This window comes from Macaca nemestrina, chromosome 18, assembly GCF_043159975.1.
Source record: "Macaca nemestrina isolate mMacNem1 chromosome 18, mMacNem.hap1, whole genome shotgun sequence".
In the NCBI taxonomy this organism is placed as follows: domain Eukaryota; kingdom Metazoa; phylum Chordata; class Mammalia; order Primates; family Cercopithecidae; genus Macaca; species Macaca nemestrina.
This window is the reverse complement of record NC_092142.1, coordinates 3,678,925-3,698,142: the sequence shown is the minus strand read 5'-3', so window position 1 is coordinate 3,698,142 and position 19,218 is coordinate 3,678,925. Positions and strand designations below refer to the sequence as shown.

At 45.2% G+C, this 19,218-nt stretch overlaps 2 protein-coding genes across 21 annotated transcripts in view; one reads left to right on the top strand and one right to left on the bottom strand.

Moving 5' to 3' along the window:
• Positions 1-7,758, bottom strand: part of LOC105467873 (zinc finger protein 75A) — a 72,462-nt gene extending 64,704 nt beyond the window's left edge. For 4 of the 15 annotated variants that reach the window (XR_011616258.1, XR_011616257.1, XR_003015000.2 and 1 more), the window contains exons 1-4: positions 7,605-7,756; positions 4,420-4,943; positions 1,357-1,552; positions 546-637 (exon numbers count right to left, since the gene is read on the bottom strand). Coding sequence is in view for 10 of the 15 variants with exons in the window: in XM_024788524.2 (XP_024644292.1) it covers positions 546-637; positions 1,357-1,552; positions 4,420-4,827 (696 nt within the window). In the remaining 5 variants the exon portion in view is untranslated. Of the gene's footprint in view, positions 1-128; positions 256-545; positions 638-1,356; positions 1,553-4,419; positions 4,944-7,604 lie in introns of all 15 variants that reach the window. The other 11 variants (XM_071084004.1, XM_071084002.1, XM_071084001.1 and 8 more) reach the window with 4 other exon arrangements.
• Positions 7,759-7,795: 37 nt separating this feature from the next.
• On the top strand, positions 7,796-15,746 carry LOC105467872 (tigger transposable element derived 7). Of its 6 annotated transcripts, XM_071084007.1 has the most exons (3): positions 7,796-8,032; positions 8,302-8,407; positions 11,576-15,746. In XM_071084007.1, the coding sequence occupies exon 3, from the start codon at positions 12,959-12,961 to the stop codon at positions 14,606-14,608; it is 1,650 nt and encodes a 549-aa protein (XP_070940108.1). In that variant the 5' UTR covers positions 7,796-8,032; positions 8,302-8,407; positions 11,576-12,958; the 3' UTR covers positions 14,609-15,746. The 6 variants fall into 6 exon arrangements, with proteins under 6 accessions (XP_070940108.1, XP_011715970.1, XP_011715966.1 ...); XM_011717668.3 differs by lacking the exon at positions 8,302-8,407 and having other exon boundaries at positions 7,796-7,870; XM_011717664.2 differs by lacking the exon at positions 8,302-8,407.
• The last annotated feature ends 3,472 nt before the right edge of the window (positions 15,747-19,218 follow it).

Here is a 19,218-nt window from a genome sequence, read left to right as displayed (position 1 = left end):
CCTCCCCTACACCATCTAGTTGAGAATCAACCAGCTCCTGGAACAGTGAGACACCCCTCACTGGGGTTCCTTCTCAGTAAGCCAAGAATAGAGTACTCAACTACATAAAGGGAAGGGAAAATCTTTACCTAGAGAGATGACAGTCTCATAGTTTTCCTGCATTACATCATTGTAGAGGGCCTTCTGAGTGGGATCCAATAACTCCCATTCTTCCTGGGAAAAATACATGGCCACTTCTTCAAATGTCAACAAGCTCTAAAGAAGAGAATGGACTTCAGCTCAGAACCTGCCACGATACAGAAGCAGCCTAGCCACCTGGCTGTGAACTGCATGTTAGGCCAGGCGATAAAGGAATTAACAGAACATTTTTTTTTTTAAGTGAGAAGGCAGAAAAAAAAGGAGCCAAGGGGTCAGCCCACAGCCTGGGAGGTACCCAGTTGCCCAGAGAACACCCGGGACTAACACACCTCTGAACCCCTCCTGGACAGTTTGAATCGTGTATAGCAGAGAAAGGTAGCCCTAAACAGCTGGAAAGCACAGCTCACCTGGGACTCAGGCAAGACGTGCTCAGGTGTCACTGTCCAGTCTTTGGTGTTTGTTTGCTCAGGAAAGGCTATAATCTGTTGAGTAGGCACAGCTGTGGGGGGAAAAGAGCCAGAAGAAATCTCTTTTATCTATAAAATCCTGAGCTCATTTCTAAAATACTGATCCTGACTTAAGTACAGATAGGACACCTTTACACGTGTGGTGTATGTGATGCCTGAAGCAGTCTCTTCATAAATAAGAACCAAATATCCACCAGCCCCTAGAACCAGTTCCCCAATTAACCATTTCCTCAGTCTTCATCAGAGAAATAAAAGGGAAATCTCTTTTTCCTCTCATATTTTTCTGAGTTAGACCAAAATTTGATATCTTAAAATGAAGTACTCAGGGACTCCACCGTATGGTAGGAGATGAAGTTTTTTGTCTTTTGTTTTTCCTGGTACACAATTGTTTTCACATTCTGCCACTAACAGCCCATCTGATCCCAACTCCTTCTGTATTTTATGACGATGAGGTGACCCTAAGCCTTCTCACTCTATTTCTTTCCTTCCTCTCCACTTTTCTAAGGAACAGAGTTCATGTGTTATTACCAAGAAGAGTTCTGGGGTTTAGCTATTTCTGTTCCCTCGGCCAACTCCCACTTTCATCCACAGTTGGCATTTCTACTGCTGTCTGGAAGGACATCATAGTTGCTATCAAAGCTGGTTTTACAAATCCACAGAGCAGAGTATTCAAAAAATGCCTATGACATTTTGGGTGAATAAACTATTATCACAGCTCCCAGGAGAAGGAAATTATCATGAAGCTCCTTACCCCTCTCATACACAGGCTCAGTCTCTTTATGAGTATTCCTGCTGAGCTGTTCTTGCAGACCCTGGTATGTATTCCAAAATTCTTCATCTTGGGATACGTCCACTGGTTGGGAATCTGCTGACTTCAGCCTGAAACTTGAGGCCTCTGCTGTTTCTCCCAAGAGCACTGCCTCCTTTCCCAGCTCATGGACTGCAACCTAGAAATAATTCCCATCCTTGTTACCACAGAACTTACTTTTGGTTTGTGGGGATGGAGGCAGAGCAACAGGTATACAGCCCACATTGTCGGTAGTGTAAGACACTAAAAAAAATGACAAAGGCTTAAAGATACTGGGCCACCAATGTTCCACAAATGTCTATACACAAATAGGAGAAAACTAGGGTAAAAGGAAACAAACCATGATTCCTGCCAGCCCTTCAACACAGCAGCTTCTACTCCTCTGTATATGGTCTAGGTCAGGCCACTGGCAGGGTTGGGCAGGCCACTCATCTTTTTTTTGTTTGTTTTGTGAAGAGTTTCGCTCGTTGCCCAGGCTGGAGTGCAGTGGCATAATTTCAGCTCACTACAACCTCTGCCCCCTAGGTTCAGGTGATTCTCCTGCCTCAGCCTTCCAAGTAGCTGGAATTACAGGTATGCACCACCATGCCCGGCTAATTTTTGCATTTTTAGTAGAGATGGGGTTTCTCCATACTGGTCAAGCTGCTCTTGAACTCCCGACCTCAGATTATCTGCCCACTTCGGCCTCCCAAAAGTGCTGGGATTACAGGTGTGAGTCATTGTGCCCGGCCGGGCAGGCCACTCATTCTAATGCTGTCTTGTCAGGCTTTTTCTCTTGACTTCAAACCCACAATTGTGGTTTTCTATCTTCTACTTTTCACTAAAATTCAAAGAAATTAATTTAAAAGTCTTCCTGTCAGCCTGATTATGCCTACAGCCACAGGTTTTCAGAGAATTGGGACAGAATGGAGAAAAAAGGGGAAAGAGTGGCTCCAACCTACCTCCAGATGATTTTGACACAGTACATAGGTCCTGCCCTGTATTCTTCCCAGCAGACCTGAGGTCAGTAGATGTGTCGCCACCCACCAAAGTCATACCCTGGCTCCCTACTTGTCAGCAGAGCCAAGGAACCACCATTAAGGGAAGGCAGTAGAGGCTTTCATCTACTGTAGGGAGGACATTACCCATCAGTGCATTTCTTCTCCTTGGCTATTCTGTTGGGATTTTTCTTTTTTCCAAATCTTTGTTTCCCTTTTTTCTATGTTCTCTTTTCTTTTGCAGTCTTCCCCTAGTTATTTTATTTTTTTTTTTTTTTGAGACAGGGTCTCACTCTGTCACCCAGGCTGCAGTACAGTGGTGCAGTCATGGCTCACTGCAGTCTCAGGTGATCCTCCTACCTCAGCCTCCCGAGTAGCTGGGACTACAGGCACACGACACCACGCCCAGCTAATTTTTGTATTTTTTGTAGCGACAGAGCTTCACCATGTTGCCCAGGCTGGATTTTTCCTAATATTTAAAAACATTTTTTTTTTGAGATGGAGTCTCGCTCAGTTGCCCAGGCTGGAATGCAGTGGTGTGATCTCAGCTCACTGCAACCTCTGCCTCCTGGGTTCAAGCAATTTTCCTGCCTCAGCCTTCTGAGTAGCTGGCATTACAGGCACATGCCACCACGCCCAGCTAGTTTATGTATTTTTTGTAGAGACGGGGTTTCAGCATGTTAGTCAGGCTGGTTTCAAACTCCTGACCTTGTGATCCATCCGCCTCAGCCTCCCAAAGTGCTGGGATTACAGGTGTGAGCCTCCGTGCCCGGCCTAAAACATTTTTTTTTTTAGAGACAAGATCTCACTCTGTTGCTCAGGCCAGAGTACAATGCTGCAATAACAACTCACTGCAGCGTCAAACTTCTGGGTCAAGCAATCCTCTCACCTCAGCCTCTTGTGAAACTGGGACTACAGGCATGTGCCATTAGCCTGGCTTGTTTTCTTTTTTTTTTTCATAGCAACAAGGTCACACTATGTTCCCAAGACTGGTCTCAAGTGATCCTCCCACCTCGACCCCTAAAGTGTTCAAAATATAGGCATGAGCCACCGAACCTGGCAATTTCTCCTTTTCTTTAAATGTCCTTGTTTTCCTGTGTTCTCCTTGTGGATCTGCCCCCTTTTTTTTTTTTTAAGACAGGGTCTCACTCTGTCACCCAAGGGAGTGCAGTGGTGCGATCTCAGCTCACTGCAACCTCCACCTCCTGGGCTCAGGTGATTCTCCTGACTCAGCCTCCCAAGTAACTGGAACCACAGGTGTGTGCCACCATGCCTGGCTAATTTTGATGTTTTTTGTAGAGATGGGGTTTCACCATGTTGCCCAGGCTGGGCTCAGGGGATCTGCCTGCCTCGGCCTCTCAAAGTGCTGGAATAACAGGTGTGAGCCACTGTGCCCGGCCCCCCCCCCTTTTTTTTTTTTCTTCGTGAGATGGAGTCTTGCTATGTCACCCAGGCTGGAGTGCAATGGCGTGATCTTGGCTCACTGCAACCTCCCAGGTTCAAATGATTCTCCCTCCTCAGCCTCCAGGATAGCTGGGATTACAGGCACCAGTCATCATGCCCAGCTAATTTGTTTATTTTTGTAGAGAGAGGGTTCCACCATGTTGTCCAGGCTGGTCTTGAACCCCTGATCTCAGATGATCCACCCACCTCAGCCTCCCAAAGTGCTGGGATTACAGATGTGAGCCACTGCACCCGGCCTCCCTGACTCTTTATTACCTTTTATTCTGTTTCTAAGTACTTAAGTCCTGTCTCCTTGGCCAAGCCAGACTAGGCCCATCACCCTCAATTCACCCTGGCTCCAAAGAGGGCAAAAGCAACTCTCTTTCTCTAAGGCCAGGGAAGTATCTGCCACAATCTCTGAAACCTCTGAACTTTTCTGTGGGTCTGTAGTTTCAACTCCCACCTTAACTGTCCTAAAAAAAAAACAGTGACCTAATGCATCTAATTTCTCAACTAACTGCCACCATCGCTACTATATCCACCTGCATCCTATTTCACTGTACATGCCAGGAATCTTTCTTCTCACCCCATTCCATGTTTGACCAGATTCCCTCTGCAAGTGTTCTACCAGAACCACAGCCTCCTCAATGCTCTGTGGATGGTGCTTCTGCATCTGGGTCTGTGTCTCCCTGGGCAGAATAGTCAGGAACTGCTCTAGCACAAGCAGTTCCAGTATCTGCTCTTTTGAGTGGATCTCTGGCCTCAGCCATAGATGACATAATTCTTGAAGTTTGCTGACAGCCTCACGAGGTCCAGCTGCTTCATCGTAAGTGAAGTTCCGGAAGTGCCAGCAAGAGCTCTTAGGATCGAGACTGTCCATTTGAGGAGATTTTTTACTCTGACCGGAGCTCTCTCTTGCAGGTCCCTTGGTCTCCCACAAAGCCCTGATCTGAGGGTCCAAGTATGCAGCCACTTTCAGATCTACCATCATCATTCTGCTCTAGGAAGTTCTGTTCCTATGTTAAGACACCCAATTGGTACCACGTTTGACAAATGAGATCCCGTCTGGTCTTGTACAAAAGCAATAAAAGGATCTTCTTCCTAAAAGCACTGAGGACAAGAAAAAAAAAGTACATATCAATAAGAAACTCACATGACCCTCATCACTTGCTACTTATGAGAAAAAAGAACAGAAAAGATGTCCTGTCTTCCCTTCAAAATCAACTAGCAGGTTCTTTGTTTTTCTCCTTTTCTATTATTCAGCTCAAGCACAGCACAAAACAGACAAATGTCAGTGGACAACTGTCTTTTTTATAAAAAGAAAAACAATTTAGGAAAGGTTGGTGGGTAAGAAAATTGGCACCCACTGGCTGAAAGGTATTTTGGGATTTTCCAAGGATTTAACTGGTGTGCCTCCTATCCCATCTTCCCCATAAGAATAGGAGAAAATAAGATTAGGAAAACATTCTGAGATTCTCTTAAATTTTAACAGATCATCCCAGTCTGTCTTTAGTAAGGGGAGTACAACTTTTATGACCCTTCACCCTCTTGTGAAGATGGAAGCCTTCACTTTAAAAACATTTTAGGCCAGGTGCAGTGGCTCATGCCTGTATTCCCAGCACTTTTGGAGACCGAGGTGGGAGGATCACTTCAGCCAGGAGTTTCAGAGCAGCCTGAGCAACATAGCAAGACCCCGTTTCTACAAAACACAAAATTAAAAAAAAAAAAAAAGCCAGGATGGTAGAGCACACTAGTAGTTCTAGTTCAGGAGGCTGAGGTGGGAGAGTCACGTGAGCCTAGGAATTCAAGGTTGCAGTGAGCCATGACCTCATCACTGCACTCTGGCCTGGGAGTTAGAGCAAGACTTTGTCTCTCTAATTTAAAAACTAAAAATAAAGGCACCTTAAAAAACAACATTTTAGATTTTCCATTGTAGGAATACTGGCAAAAGAGCTGAGACAGTGAGATCAAAATACAGTAGTACCCCCTTATCCAAGGGGTGTAAGTTCCAGTACATTCTGTGAATACCTAAAACCCCCAACAGCATCTAACTGCATTTTACTATTTTCTCTATGTATACATGGCTATGATAGTTTAATTTATAAATGAGATACAATAAGAGATTAACAATAAAACACTGTAATAAGTTACTTAAAACTGGCGGGGCGCGGTGGCTCATGCCTGTAATCCCAGCACTTTCAGAGGCCCAACGTGGGTGGATCACCTGAGATCAGGACTTCAAGACCAGCCCGGCCAATATGGTGAAACCTTCTTCACTGAAAATACAAACATTAGCCAGGTGTGGTGGTGCGTGCCTGTAGTCTCAGATACCCAGGAGGCTGAGGCAGGAGAACTCTTTGAATCCGGGAGGCAGAGGTTGCAGTCAGCTGAGACCGCGCCAGGGCACTCCAGCCCGGGCAGCAAAGCGAGACTCCATCTCAAAAAAAAAAAAAAAAGGGTTAAAACTTATGAACTATTTATTTCTAGAGTTTTCCATTTAATATTTTTTGTACCGCAGTTGACAGCGGGTAAGTGAAACCCAGATAAAGTGGGGGGAGGGGTTACTACAGAAGGAAAGTAAAAAAGTAAACTATTGTCAGACCATGTCTCCCAAGTAAGCAAAAATATGCCCATCATTCTTCTTTGCAAGACACATAAAGCGTGCCATGCAGATGATTTATATTAATTTTTTTTTTTTTTTTTTGAGATGAAGTCTCTCCCTGTCACCCAGGCTGGAGTGTAGTGGCGTGATCTCAGCTCACTGCAACTTCCACCTCCCGGGTTCAAGTCATTCTCCTGCCTCAGCCTCCCGAGTAGTTGGGATTACAGGAACACACCACCATGCCCGGGTAATTTTTGTATTTTTATTAGAGACAGGGTTTCACCACCTTGGCCAGGTTAGTCTCGAACTCCTGACCTCGTGATCCACCCACCTTGGCCTCCTAAATTGCTGGGATTACGGGCGCGAGCCAACGCGCCAGGCCTACACGCATTTTTAACTGTGCTTACTTGATCTGGACAAAATCACAACTGGTCTGTTTACAAAATATCACGTTGTAAGAAAGGATATTTTATTTACAAAATATCAAGTCATATTTTCTTTTTGTCGCTGATGTCTACGAATTATCAACTCCAATAGGAGCTGGTGACGATGAAAGTGAAACTTTTGCTGACTTTACATTTCTCGGAAGGTCATTTAGACTTCTAAGTGGGGCTGAGGAGAGCCGTGAGCCTCACTTTTCCTGAAGTAAGCCAGCAGAAACGGCACCGAAATTCTGGCCAGGATGCCACCGGTATTCAAAGAAGTGGCCAGCGCCCCGCTGCCCACCCCGGCTCCGGAAGCACAGAGACACTTCCTGTGTTTTTGCATCAGCAGAAGCCGCTAGCCCTGAGGCTCAACCGACCGCATAACATCAGCCGGACACGGAAATGCCAGCGGAGGCGGTAAAGGGTCTGAGGTAAAGGAGCTGCAGGCACTGCTGCCTGCCAGCACTCGGATTCGCCACAGCTTGTGTCTGCGACAGGCGTGCCGGCGGGCACTAAGCAAGCGGGCAGTGTCCCAGCGAGCTTCAGCCGCGCCTCTGGACTATAGCTGCGAAAAGCAGGGAGAGAATGGTTTCTCGAGCCCGACGGGGGCCCCGCCTCAGGATCCAGCCGCGCGGCCCGGAAGCGCCGCGGCCGCCGCCTACGGAAAATGTCTGCCTCCCTGCGGCCGCCGCCGCTTCAGCGACTTCAGGGTCTAAGCCATAGGGGAAGCTGCTTCTCGGTTACCTCGGCCAGCCTGGCTTCCGTGAAGGCCGCTCCTCGCTTTCTGACGCTCAAACTCAAGCCGCCGCGCGGAAGGTTGCCGACCTGAGGCGCGCAACCGCCGTCCCACAGCGGTGCTGCCCTACCGCTGCCCTGTCCAGGCTCAGAGCCCGAGAGTCGGCCGGAAGTGGAAGTGACGCTTTCCGAGGGCGCGCGGAGGCCCGCCTTCCGGCTAAGGCGTCTGAAACCGTCCTACTTCCTCGCCAGAGAAACTGCTGCCGGCCCCGGAGGTGGGGAAGGGTTAACGCTACCGAGTCTCCAGACCCGCGGAAGCCTAGAGGGCCTTGCACCGGCTCACCGCGTGGCTGTCGCCGTCTGGTGTCCCCAGTGGGGGAGGCGTCGCACTGCCACGTCTGTTCTGTGTGGCTGTCGGGGCCCGGGAGCCTCGCCGGGTAAGGGTCGCCGCCCAGCTGCGCGCGCCGCGTCCTCGGGCTTCCCGCGGCCCGGCCGGCAGTGCTCGAGCTGTTGCTGGGCTCGTCGCAGCCTCCTCGACGTAGAGGCTTTTTGTCCGGGTCGGGCCACTGGTTAGCTCAGAAACAACGGCCCCCCGAGGGTTTTGTACCGTTTTCTAGGTCTCGAGACGCATTCCCCACAACTATTTTTTCTTGTGAGGTAGGTTTGAACCTGTGAAATAGGTACTTTTTCTACCTCTCCTTGACAGACAAACGAAGACCTAATGACTTGCTCAGGGTCACATAGCTCAGCAGTGGCGGCGGCTAATCGGAAATAGCTCTCCTGTTGTGATATCTTCTGCGTTTTCCACTCCAGTATTCTTCCCAGGAAAATGGGAACCTTGTTTTCATCTCGTATCTCATGCAGCGCCTAACATAGTCACCTGGATAAGATAAGCATTCCACACATATTTACTGAATCATAGTTATAAGAATCTAAGTGTTTTGGGTGTTCGGTGATCTCTGAATTAATCAGTTTTTGTAATGTCAGTCTGTACCAGTTGAGGGATTATTTAATAAGTCCAGTATGAGTGGTTTCCGAATTACCAGTTTTTGTAACGTCAGCCTATAGCAGTCAAGGGACTATTAAGTCAGCTATGCGTAGCCAGTGTTACAGAGCTGAGTAACACGTCTTTGTCCTTGACTGGGCGCGGTGGCTCAAACCTGTAATCCCAGCACTTTGGGAGGCCGAGGCGGGTGGATCACGAGGTCAGGAGATGGAGACCATCCTGGCTAACATGGTGAAACCCCGTCTCTACTAAAAATACAAAAAACTAGCCGGGCGTGGTGGCGGGCGCCTGTAGTCCCAGCTACTCGGAGGCTGAGGCAGGAGAATGGCGTGAACCCGGGAGGTGGAGGTTGCAGTGAGCCGAGATCGCGCCACTGCACCCCAGCCTGGGCGACACAGCGAGACTCCGTCTCAAAAAAAAAAAAGACGTCTTTGTCCTTAAGCAGTCTATTGAAAGGACTGAGGCAATGTCATGAATATCAGTAACACAAAGTAAGAATAGGACATAAACTGAATTCTGTGAGAACTCCGAGAAAATCAAAGTTGATTTGGGGTTGGGGAAATTATAAAAGACCTTTTGTCCACAGGGATTTTGTCCACAGCAGGGTATGGAGACACATTCCAGGCCGAGGGAAGGGTGGGAGTAAAGGCTTTAAAAGCTGGAAACTATTAGAGTGTGAGATCTTAAGTACGTTTTTACTGAGTTGGGCTGCATTTAGAGGAAGAGTTTTAAAAGTTAGAAAACGAGTTTATGTAGAACTTATACTGGAGTCCTTTGAATGGGAATGAAAAGAGTGCATTTAAGAAAGTAAATCCTGAGGGGCCGGGCGCGGTGGCTCAAGCCTGTAATCCCTGCACTTTGGGAGGCTGAGACGGGCGGATCACAAGGTCAGGAGATCGAGACCATCCTGGCTAACATGGTGAAACCCCGTCTCTACTAAAGAGTAAAAAAACTAGCTGGGCGCAGTGGCGGTCGCCTGTAGTTCCGGCTACTCGGGAGGCTGAGGCAGGAGAATGGCGTAAACCCGGGAGGCGGAGCTTGCAGTGAGCTGAGATCTGCCCACTGCACTCCAGCGTGGCCAACAGAGCGAGACTCCGTATCAAAAAAAAAAAAAGAAAAAAGAAAGTAAATCCTGGAGCACCATTTGAGCGTTTTTGACCGAGCTTCTTTCTAGGGCAGTTCATCTAAGGTAAGTTTAAGGTGAGAATGAAGATGAGAGGCCATTGCCAGGTCATTATGCTATGTTTGCTTTTGGATAGGGTGGGATGTAACTCATCTTAGGCATAGATCTTGATCCTTTTTAAGTGAGAGGGAAAGATAAACAGATTTAATAATGAGCGTCTGCCTAAGTCACTTGAATATGTGTCTAAGTAGGTTCATTTCCTTAATATCTCAGCCAGGTTGGGACTTCATTTCTTCAGAAGTAAGTATTGTTCTCAGTCTGTCAGAACCAGTGGACAGTAACGCCCTCAGCATTAAGATTCTTATCACTTGGCCCAATGCTGAATATATAATTAGCATTTATTAAGTTGAATAAGTGAAGTTCTGCTAGCAGTGCTAAGCAGTGCCCTTGGATATCGTTGACAGGCCTGATTCATAATATAGTTAGGAAGTTGGTTAAAGGGAGAAGAAAATGGAAAAGGGATTCATGGGAAAAAGAGGCATGCAAGGCACAAATTGTGAATAGTGAATGAGGGCCACTGATGATTTTCATTATGTGAGGTTTGCTGCCATAGTGGCTTATCCTTTGAAGCCCACAAATGTTTCTCGAGCCTTTCCTTTTGGTTTCATTCACCTCCCCTTGCTTGGGCACTGTTTTAGAGATGATGACCATAGCTGGCGCAGTGGCTCACACCTGTAATCCCAGCTCTTTGGGAGGCCTATGTGGGTGGATCACTTGAGGTCAGGAGTTCGAGCCCAGCCTGACCAACATGGCAAAACCTTGTCTCTACTAAAAATACAAAAATTAGCGGGGCATGGCGGTGCGTGCCTGTAATCCCAGCTACTTGGGAGGCTGAGGCACGAGAATGGCTTTAACCCTGAAGGCAGAGGTTGCAGTGAGCTGAGATTGCGCCACTGCACTCCAGCCTGGGCGACAGAGCCAGACACCATCTCAAAAAAAAAAAAAAAAAAAAAAAAAAAAAGAGACGACGGTACAGCTGAGAAGCATTGAAAGCAAATACATTAATTTTGAGACACCCACACAACTGCCATAGTGAACTGAATATTTTTGCTAGGTGACTGGCTGGAGTTAATGGTGCTGCTATTGGTTAGCAGATACTTTATTTTTCCATTTACAAGTGAAAGAAATAAACCAAGATTTATCTCTGAGTTATCACTTACTAATTGCCTTATAGTTGCCTCATTTAGAAAGTTGCTTTATCTTAGCCTGCCATTGGTTCCACACCCTAATTACTACCATATTCTCTTGTAATCTTCTCCATGCTCCATCACTCATAGTTGGCATTTCTTGCAGTGAATGTTAGAGGAAAACCAGTAGTCTGACTCTTCTGGGTTATTAGATGAGAGACTTAAGAGATTTCTTTGGGCTAGGCGTGATGGCTCACGCTTGTAATCCCGGAACTTTGGGAGGCTGAGGCGGGCGGATCACCAGTTCAGGAGTTCGAGACCAGCCTGGCCAACATAGTGAAACCCTGTCTTTACCAAAAAAATACAAAAAGTAGCCGGGTGTGGTGGCACACACCTGTAGTCCCAGCTATTCAGGAAGCTGAGGCAGGAGAATTGTTTGAAACCAGGAGGCGGAGGTTGCAGTGAGCTGAGACAGTGGCATCGCACTCCAGCCTGGGTGACAGAGCAAGACTCTGTCTCAGAAAAGAGAGAGAGAGAGAGAGAGAGAATTCTATGTAGTTGGGGAATGAATGGGCCAGTCAGATTCTGCCCTAAATAAGAGGAAGAATAACTGAGATACCAGCCATTTCCCTTATTTCTCTGACATACTTTTTTTTCTTCATAGCACCTGGAATGGATAAAAGTGGCAGTTTTTGTTTCTTCCCATGAGGTTGTGTATCTGGAATGAGAACCAGGAAATTAATCTAGACTAAGACATTTCTAAGGACCTGGAATGGCTTTGGGGAGCACCAGGAGGACCCGAAAAGAGTATTTGAGGGCTAGAGGGACAGAAGAGTTTGCCAGCAGGATTTATGAGAAACAATTGATCAGAAACAGCAGCAGAGAAACCTTTTAGATTTCTTCTGTGGAAAAGTTGAGTCTTGGTTCAAATTAAGTAAAATAAACACTGAAGAGAAATCAAACTCTCAAATATGAAAAGCATGTTACTTACAATGTAAATTTAGGAAAGCAAATGAAAGGACAGATCTTTAAAATGTTTTAACTATGGTGAAATATTTGTAAAACTTTTGGGCTCATCTCTAAGAATTACTGTGATTCTGAAACTTGTTCTCAGAGAACAGTTTCAGTGAAAAATAGCACTTGAGAATACATCAGATGTTCCCAAGAAAGAAGACCTGAGAATGGTAAAGTGCCACTAACGAATTATTTACATACTTATATATTACCTTGGCAAACACAAGAGACACTCAAGTTAAAGCACGGTGCTTGAGAATACTATATTGAATGCAGTAAAAGTTGGATTTCTTTCATACGTACAACAAAAACGACTTACTTTCTTCTTCACTTCAAGATTCGGTACAACTGTTCCTAAATTCCAACTCTCCATACATCCCGATGTCAGGGTCCTTGTAGCCCTTATCCAGATAAATGAACTGCTGCCCAGTGAGCGCTATATACAAAGCAATATGAGCGCCATTCTCTTTTCAGGCAGTGAGGTAAAATCAGGTCTTTTTGGAAGGGGAGAAGCCACATTGCATCTCTGCTACACACAAGATTACTCTGTCATTGCCTTTGGGTCTTTCACACTCCCTTCTTCTCAAGCATCGGTTTTTATTGAAACTTATTCCACCTGGGTCCTTTCTTGTGAGCACATCTTGCTCAGTCCCTCCTCTCTTGATATTGTCCCTTTTCCTGTATTGAGTTAGGGAAAGTATGCAGGTATTCTTGTCATTCCTGACCGAGGCTGTTATATCTGTCAAAAGAGAAGAAGTAGGTGGCATTCCGAAAAATGATGACTCATGGCTTGCAGGAGCAAGAGCCAGACAGGACTTTGGAACTGGGAGCTTTCGGAGTACGTAAGACCTCCACCTCTAGACTAACTCTTCAGCCATGGTTATCCCCTTCAGTCCATTATCCTCCAATACAATGCCCATGCCTTCTGGGGCTTTGAGCTGTTTTGTTTTAAAAATGTGGGGGTTTTTTTTGCCAGTTCATTAAGGCTTTTCCCTTTGTTTTTTCCTGTTGGTTGTTCAGAGTTAAATTCAGTATGAATAAGAGAGGGAAATATACAACACTGAATCTGGAGGAGAAAATGAAGGTTCTAAGTAGAATTGAAGCTGGACGATCACTTAAAAGTGTAATGGATGAATTTGGAATCAGTAAGTCAACATTTTATGACATTAAAAAAAATAAGAAGTTAATTCTAGACTTTGTACTAAAGCAGGACATGCCATTAGTAGGGGCTGAGAAGAGAAAGAGGACAACCGGAGCCAAATATGGTGATGTAGATGATGCGGTCTACATGTGGTACCAACAGAAACGCTCAGCTGGTGTTCCGGTAAGAGGCGTGGAGCTTCAGGCTGCTGCAGAGAGATTCGCACAGTGTTTTGGGCGAACAGATTTCAAAGCTAGCACTGGTTGGCTTTTTAGATTTCGAAATCGGCATGCAATTGGGAACCGAAAAGGATGTGGCGAACAAGTCCTAAGTTCAGTTTCTGAAAATGTTGAACCATTTCGACAAAAACTGTCCATGATAATCAAAGAGGAGAAGCTGTGTCTAGCTCAGCTATACAGTGGGGATGAAACAGACCTCTTTTGGAAGTCAATGCCAGAAAATTCTCAGGCAAGTAGGAAGGATATCTGCCTACCAGGGAAGAAAATAAACAAAGAAAGGTTGTCTGCCCTTTTATGTGCAAATGCAGATGGAACTCATAAATTAAAGTCAATCATTATTGGAAAATCAAAACTGCCCAAAAGTGTGAAAGAGGACACAAGTACATTGCCTGTGATATATAAACCCAGTAAAGATGTTTGGTTCACCAGAGAATTGTTTTCAGAATGGTTTTTTCAAAACTTTGTTCCTGAGGTCCGACATTTTCAAGTTAATGTCCTAAGATTTCATGAAGAGGACATCAGGGCGTTGTTACTTCTGAACAGTTGCCCAGCTCATCCTTCCTCTGAATCACTAACCAGTGAGGATGGTCGAATAAAATGTATGTTCTTTCCCCATAACACTTCAACCTTGATTCAGCCAATGAATCAAGGTGTGATCTTGAGTTGCAAACGACTGTATAGATGGAAGCAACTTGAAGAGAGTCTTGTAATATTTGAAGAAAGTGATGATGAGCAAGAGAAAGGAGATAAAGGAGTTTCCAAAATTAAAATGTACAATATAAAAAGTGCAATTTTTAACTGGGCAAAAAGTTGGGATGAAGTAAAACAAATAACCATAGCAAATGCATGGGAAAATCTTCTTTACAAAAAGGAACCTGAATATGATTTTCAAGGCTTAGAAGATGGGGATTATAGAGAAATTCTTGAAAAATGTGGGGAGTTGGAAACTAAGTTGGATGATAATAGGGTGTGGTTAAATGGAGATGAAGAAAAGGGTTGTCTCCTAAAAACCAAAGGTGGAATAACAAAGGAAGTTGTTCAAAAAGGAGGAGAAACTGAGAAGCAGACTGCTGAATTTAAATTATCTGCTGTAAGAGAGAATTTGGACTACCTTCTTGACTTTGTTGATGCCACACCTGAGTTTCAGAGATTCCACTTCACGCTGAAAGAGATGCAACAAGAAATAGTCAAGAAACAGTTCCAGAGTAAAATCCGTTCTAGAACTGGTAGCTTTTTGAAACCTAGGCCTCATAATATTAAGGACTCCTTCAGTGGGCCTTCAACTTCTGGTTCTAATCATTAGATTTTGTGTTTAAAGATTTCTGCCATTATATGATGTAGGCCTGCTGTGAATTGTCATGTTTTAGCAACTGACATTATTTTGTATATCAGTGCCCATTTATATAATGGTTATAAAATTTACAATTTGAAAATAACACATTTGTGTTTCTTTAAATTTATTTAAATAAATTTATGTTTCATAAATTCATTTTTTTTAATTTTACATAAGGATCTGAATAATGAAGTATTGTCCCAGATTATCTAAGGTGGAATACCTTTGAGAAAAGCATTAGTTTGTAATCATAGCCTACGACAAGGAAACTGTGCTGACTAGTTCTAGTTAGCTTTAAGATAAGGATAGGTTAGGTTTTCAATTTAATGATAAAACACGCTGCTTTCTTAACTCTGTTACTACCTATTTAGTGTTTGTTTTCCTCTTACTGTGAAAGTAGCGTGCTGATTATAGGGATATATAAAAAAGATCAAAAGCACTCAATTCTGTTGACTAACGATATCCTCAACACTTTGGTGTATACCATATATTTTTTAAATAGGCAGATTACATTGTAAATAAAATCCTACCTCTTACTGTCTTAACATATTTTATGGTTTGTTAATAAGTTAGCATTTATTGAGTATATAGGATTGTATATATATGTTAGTCTTCATAATAATGCCTTCCCTTTTCAAATACATAAGGAAACATTTAGAGAGATTAAGTAACAAAGGTCACATAAACTAGTAAATAGCAGAGATGAGAGTTAAATTCTATTTAATGCCAAATCTCAGGCTTTTAACCATCATTCATGCTGCACTATTTCTTAGAGTTTCCCTTAGATCATTAAAATCTCTTAACCTCACAATGGATGGTTTTTTAATACCCCAACAGGGGATGTAACATCAGTTGAACTACCAGGTCAAAGAATGAACTTTTGAAAAAACTTCGATACACACTGTTAAATTGCTTTCACATTCCCGCCATTATTTTGAAAGTACTTCTCCCTATGCACCAATCCCAACATTGAATATTGTTATGCTGTTAGTTTTTGCTAATTTTGTAACCAAAAGAATGGTATCTTTATGGCTGTTCCCTATTTAGTATAATATAAGGTGTCAGGTGAGCTGATATTTGCAAATAATAAGCTTGCTTTGGATAATTAGTTATTGGCTTTCAGTGTTTCCTTTCTCATATATTCAAGAATCTGTTTCCGAGATGCATATTCTATTACACTGGTGAATACTAGGCAATTATAGTATAAAATTAGTGACTAAATACAGTACTACTGGTGTCTACTCTTGCTCTAGTACCTTGCCGTTTTCATTACTGGTTAATGTGAATTTTTCTTTTTTTTCTTCTTTCTTTTTTTTTAAGATGGAGTCTCACTCTGTCACTTAAGCTGGAGTGCAGTGCACGATCTCAGCTCACTGCAACCCCCGCCTCCCGGGTGCAAGCAATGCTCCTGTCTCAGCCTCCTGAGTAGCTGGGATTACAGGCATGCGCCACCACACCCGACTAATTTTTGTATTTTTAGTAGAGATGCGGTTTCACCATGTTGGTCAGGTTGGTCTTGAACGCCTGACCTCGTGATCCGCCTGCCTCACCCTCCCAAAGTGCTGGGATTACAGGTGTGAGCCACCGCGCCCAGCCTGTGAATTTTAATAAAAAGCAAATGCCCACTTTCCATGTTTGAAAATATACAAGCTATTTTTACTATCCTGAGTCACCTTCAGCATAAAATTTATTCAAGCCTCCTCCAGACACCAACTCCCTCTGGGAATTTATTCATAACTTAAGTAAAATTGGGAAGAATTTACATTCCTTTTTTCTCCTTTCAAATTGTAAGTGCAGTTTTCATTTAATGGAGTTCTCATATTTTTTATTGTTCCTAGGTAGGTTTGTTGTTGCTGTAAGTGGGATCCTTTTTTATTAGTAGTGATTGCTGATATTTTCACCTTATAAATTCAGTAGTTATCTCTTTTTTGTCTTATTACCCAGAACTTGTAGACAAAGTGTATCCACATTGCCACTGGGCATCCTTTTTACATTCAGTTTTGGCTTGATTTGTGCTTCCCTGGCTTATTCAGTCTGCAGCTTGGTGGAAGGTGGGAGACCTTTCACATGAAGCAGCTTGACTTTTTTTTTTTCTTAGATTAGTCCATAATGACCGCACGCTGGGGTTGGGTGCGGGCGAGGGCAGTAATTACTCTTTGCTTGTTGTTTTGCCTCTTTTGAAAGACCTTACAAGCCTGGGACAGGATGGATTGTGGAAGTGGAGGGGAATGGCAGATGAGGACTCTGGGCAGTTCTCTAGTTCCTTTTAGTTTGGGTCTTTGCATCAAACATCATTCTTTTTAGTGATAATAAATTCCTAGAGTGACCGAAAGTCACCCCAGTTTTCAAAAGTACTCATTGATTCTGGAAACTTCCTGTTAACTGTTTCATGTCACTAGACAATAAGCATGTTGTTGGAGATTCAGCTCTGAATAACCAAGAAAATGAATGAGAACAAACCACCATGGCATGTGTAAGGGCGGGAGCCAAAGTGAACATAGGAAGGGGCTTTGAGACTTGGATAGCAGGGGAGGTGTCTGAGAGGACAGTGCGTGACTTTTGAGATGGGCTTTAAATTTGTGACGCAGGGGCTCAGTCTCTGCGATGTCCCAGGCAAGCTGAAAGGTCCCTGGACCGTTGCCTTGGGGGCCTCTGGCGGAGAAGAGCAGGAAAGAGGTCAAGGCCAGGGTCTTTGGGGGACATCCTACGATTTTAGACGGGTCTCGGCCCACGTAGTCTTGACCGCTACACTTCCTGAATCTCTCGTCTCTACTCTTCCTCCTCACTGCCCTGCCCTGGTCCAGGCCCCGTTGACCCTCTGCCTCGACTCTGCCTCTTCAGTTGCCCTGCCTGCCTTTTCTGTCCCCTCTCCATTCTTTCCGACCCTGTACCAGAAGAGAGCGAACTCAAACAAAAAGAGAAGCCTGGGGCTTTAGACGCTTCGTGGGCCTCCCACTGTTTAAAGAGAGGCCCAGCCCCTAGGGCGGCCCCGCGCTTTCCCGGCACCCGCTCGCACGCACCCCGGCTCGGCTCTCCCATCGCCTTGCTCGGCCCTCCGCGCCTCCCGCTAGACCGCGAGGGTCGACGGGAGTTTTAGAGGTTGCAGGTGCGCCACCGCCTCGAGTCTAGGAGAGGAAACCCCTGCGGCTGTGCGTGCGGCCCGGAACCACCGTACACCACCCGGGCGGGAACGCGGGAAGGAAGGGGAGGGGCGTGATCGTGGCCCCAGGGGTTTGGGCACAGGTCCCAGGACGGCCACGTAAGTAGGACCGGCCAGAGGGGAGGGAAAGGCTGGGACCGGGCGCAGGGCGGCCTTCGCCTCTAGGGGCACAGCCGAAGCTGAGGGGAGCGGCAGCCCCGAGGCCCGGGACGGCGGTTGGAGGAGGCTCGTGGGCCCGGCCGCGTGTGATCCGATGCGGAGCAGGAGTCGTCTGCTTTGCCCAAGCCTGAAAAGGGAGTCTCTGGTTCTGCAAATCACTCCTGGGGACTGGAACTTCTCCGAGAAGCCCAGGCACTCACCCTTGTGCCGTGTGCTGGGGCTGGACTCCTCCCGAAAAGCCCAGCAGAGCCGAGAACTCCCTCAAGGGCAGCAGCACCTCAGGAGTAGGGAACTGGCCCCCCTGGACGTAATGGAGGGCAAGCAATTTCCTCATGATGTCCAAAAGCATAGCCTGGACTTGAGAACGATACTCCTTAATGTTTTTCTTTCCCATTCTCGCTGCCTGGAGAAATATTACTCTCCTTGGAACAGGTTGGGGATGCTTGAGAGCCACCAGATTTCTGACGGAATCTTTTGAGACATTTAAGGTGTCTCTGTAGCTAATTGAGAACAGTAACATTAACTGGAAGATCAGAATTTTTTTTGTGATCTGAGTCGTTTTTCCTCAACCATTTTGTCGTTGTTGAACTTAACCTAGATCATCCCAGTGCCTCTTCACTGCACCACTCAGGCAAGGTTTAGCTGCTCTTATTAAAAAGTGTATGATGGGAAGGAAATATTAACTGCCCTTTCAAGAACAGAAGTCAATTTTTAATTGGGAATGCTCGCAAGCTAGACTGAAGAGTAAAAGAAAATACTTCAAATAAATAAATGCATTTTGCTTGAATTCATCTAGCTATTCCTGAGTTCCTGACCCCCAAAATTAAGTCTCCTAGTGCTAAGAAATTTGCTAGTTGGTTTTCCTGTAACACACATTAAGACACTTTACAATACTTAGTTGTTTCAAATGCATGTGAAACATTTACAAAAATTACAAGTTGTAAAGCAGTGCTGACTTTGCACATTCCTAAATTGTATCAGTTAATGTAATGAATCTACAGTAAACTCTTCTTTAAAAAGTGCTGAGTCTAGGCCGCGAGGGCGCGGTGGCTCACGCCTGTAATCCCAGCACTTTGGGAGGCTGAGGTGGGTGGATCACGAGGGCAGGAGATCAAGACCATCCTGGCTAACATGGTGAAACCCCGTCTCTACTAAAAATACAAAAACTTAGCCGGGCGTGGTGCCAGGCGCCTGTAGTCCCAGCTACTTGGGAGGCTGAGGCAGGAGAATGACGTGAACCCGGGAGGCGAAGCTTGAGGTG

Excerpts from the sequence above, each read along its gene's own strand:
- LOC105467872 (XM_011717668.3), top strand. The coding sequence starts at position 12,959 with ATGAATAAGAGAGGGAAATATACAACACTGAATCTGGAGGAGAAAATG.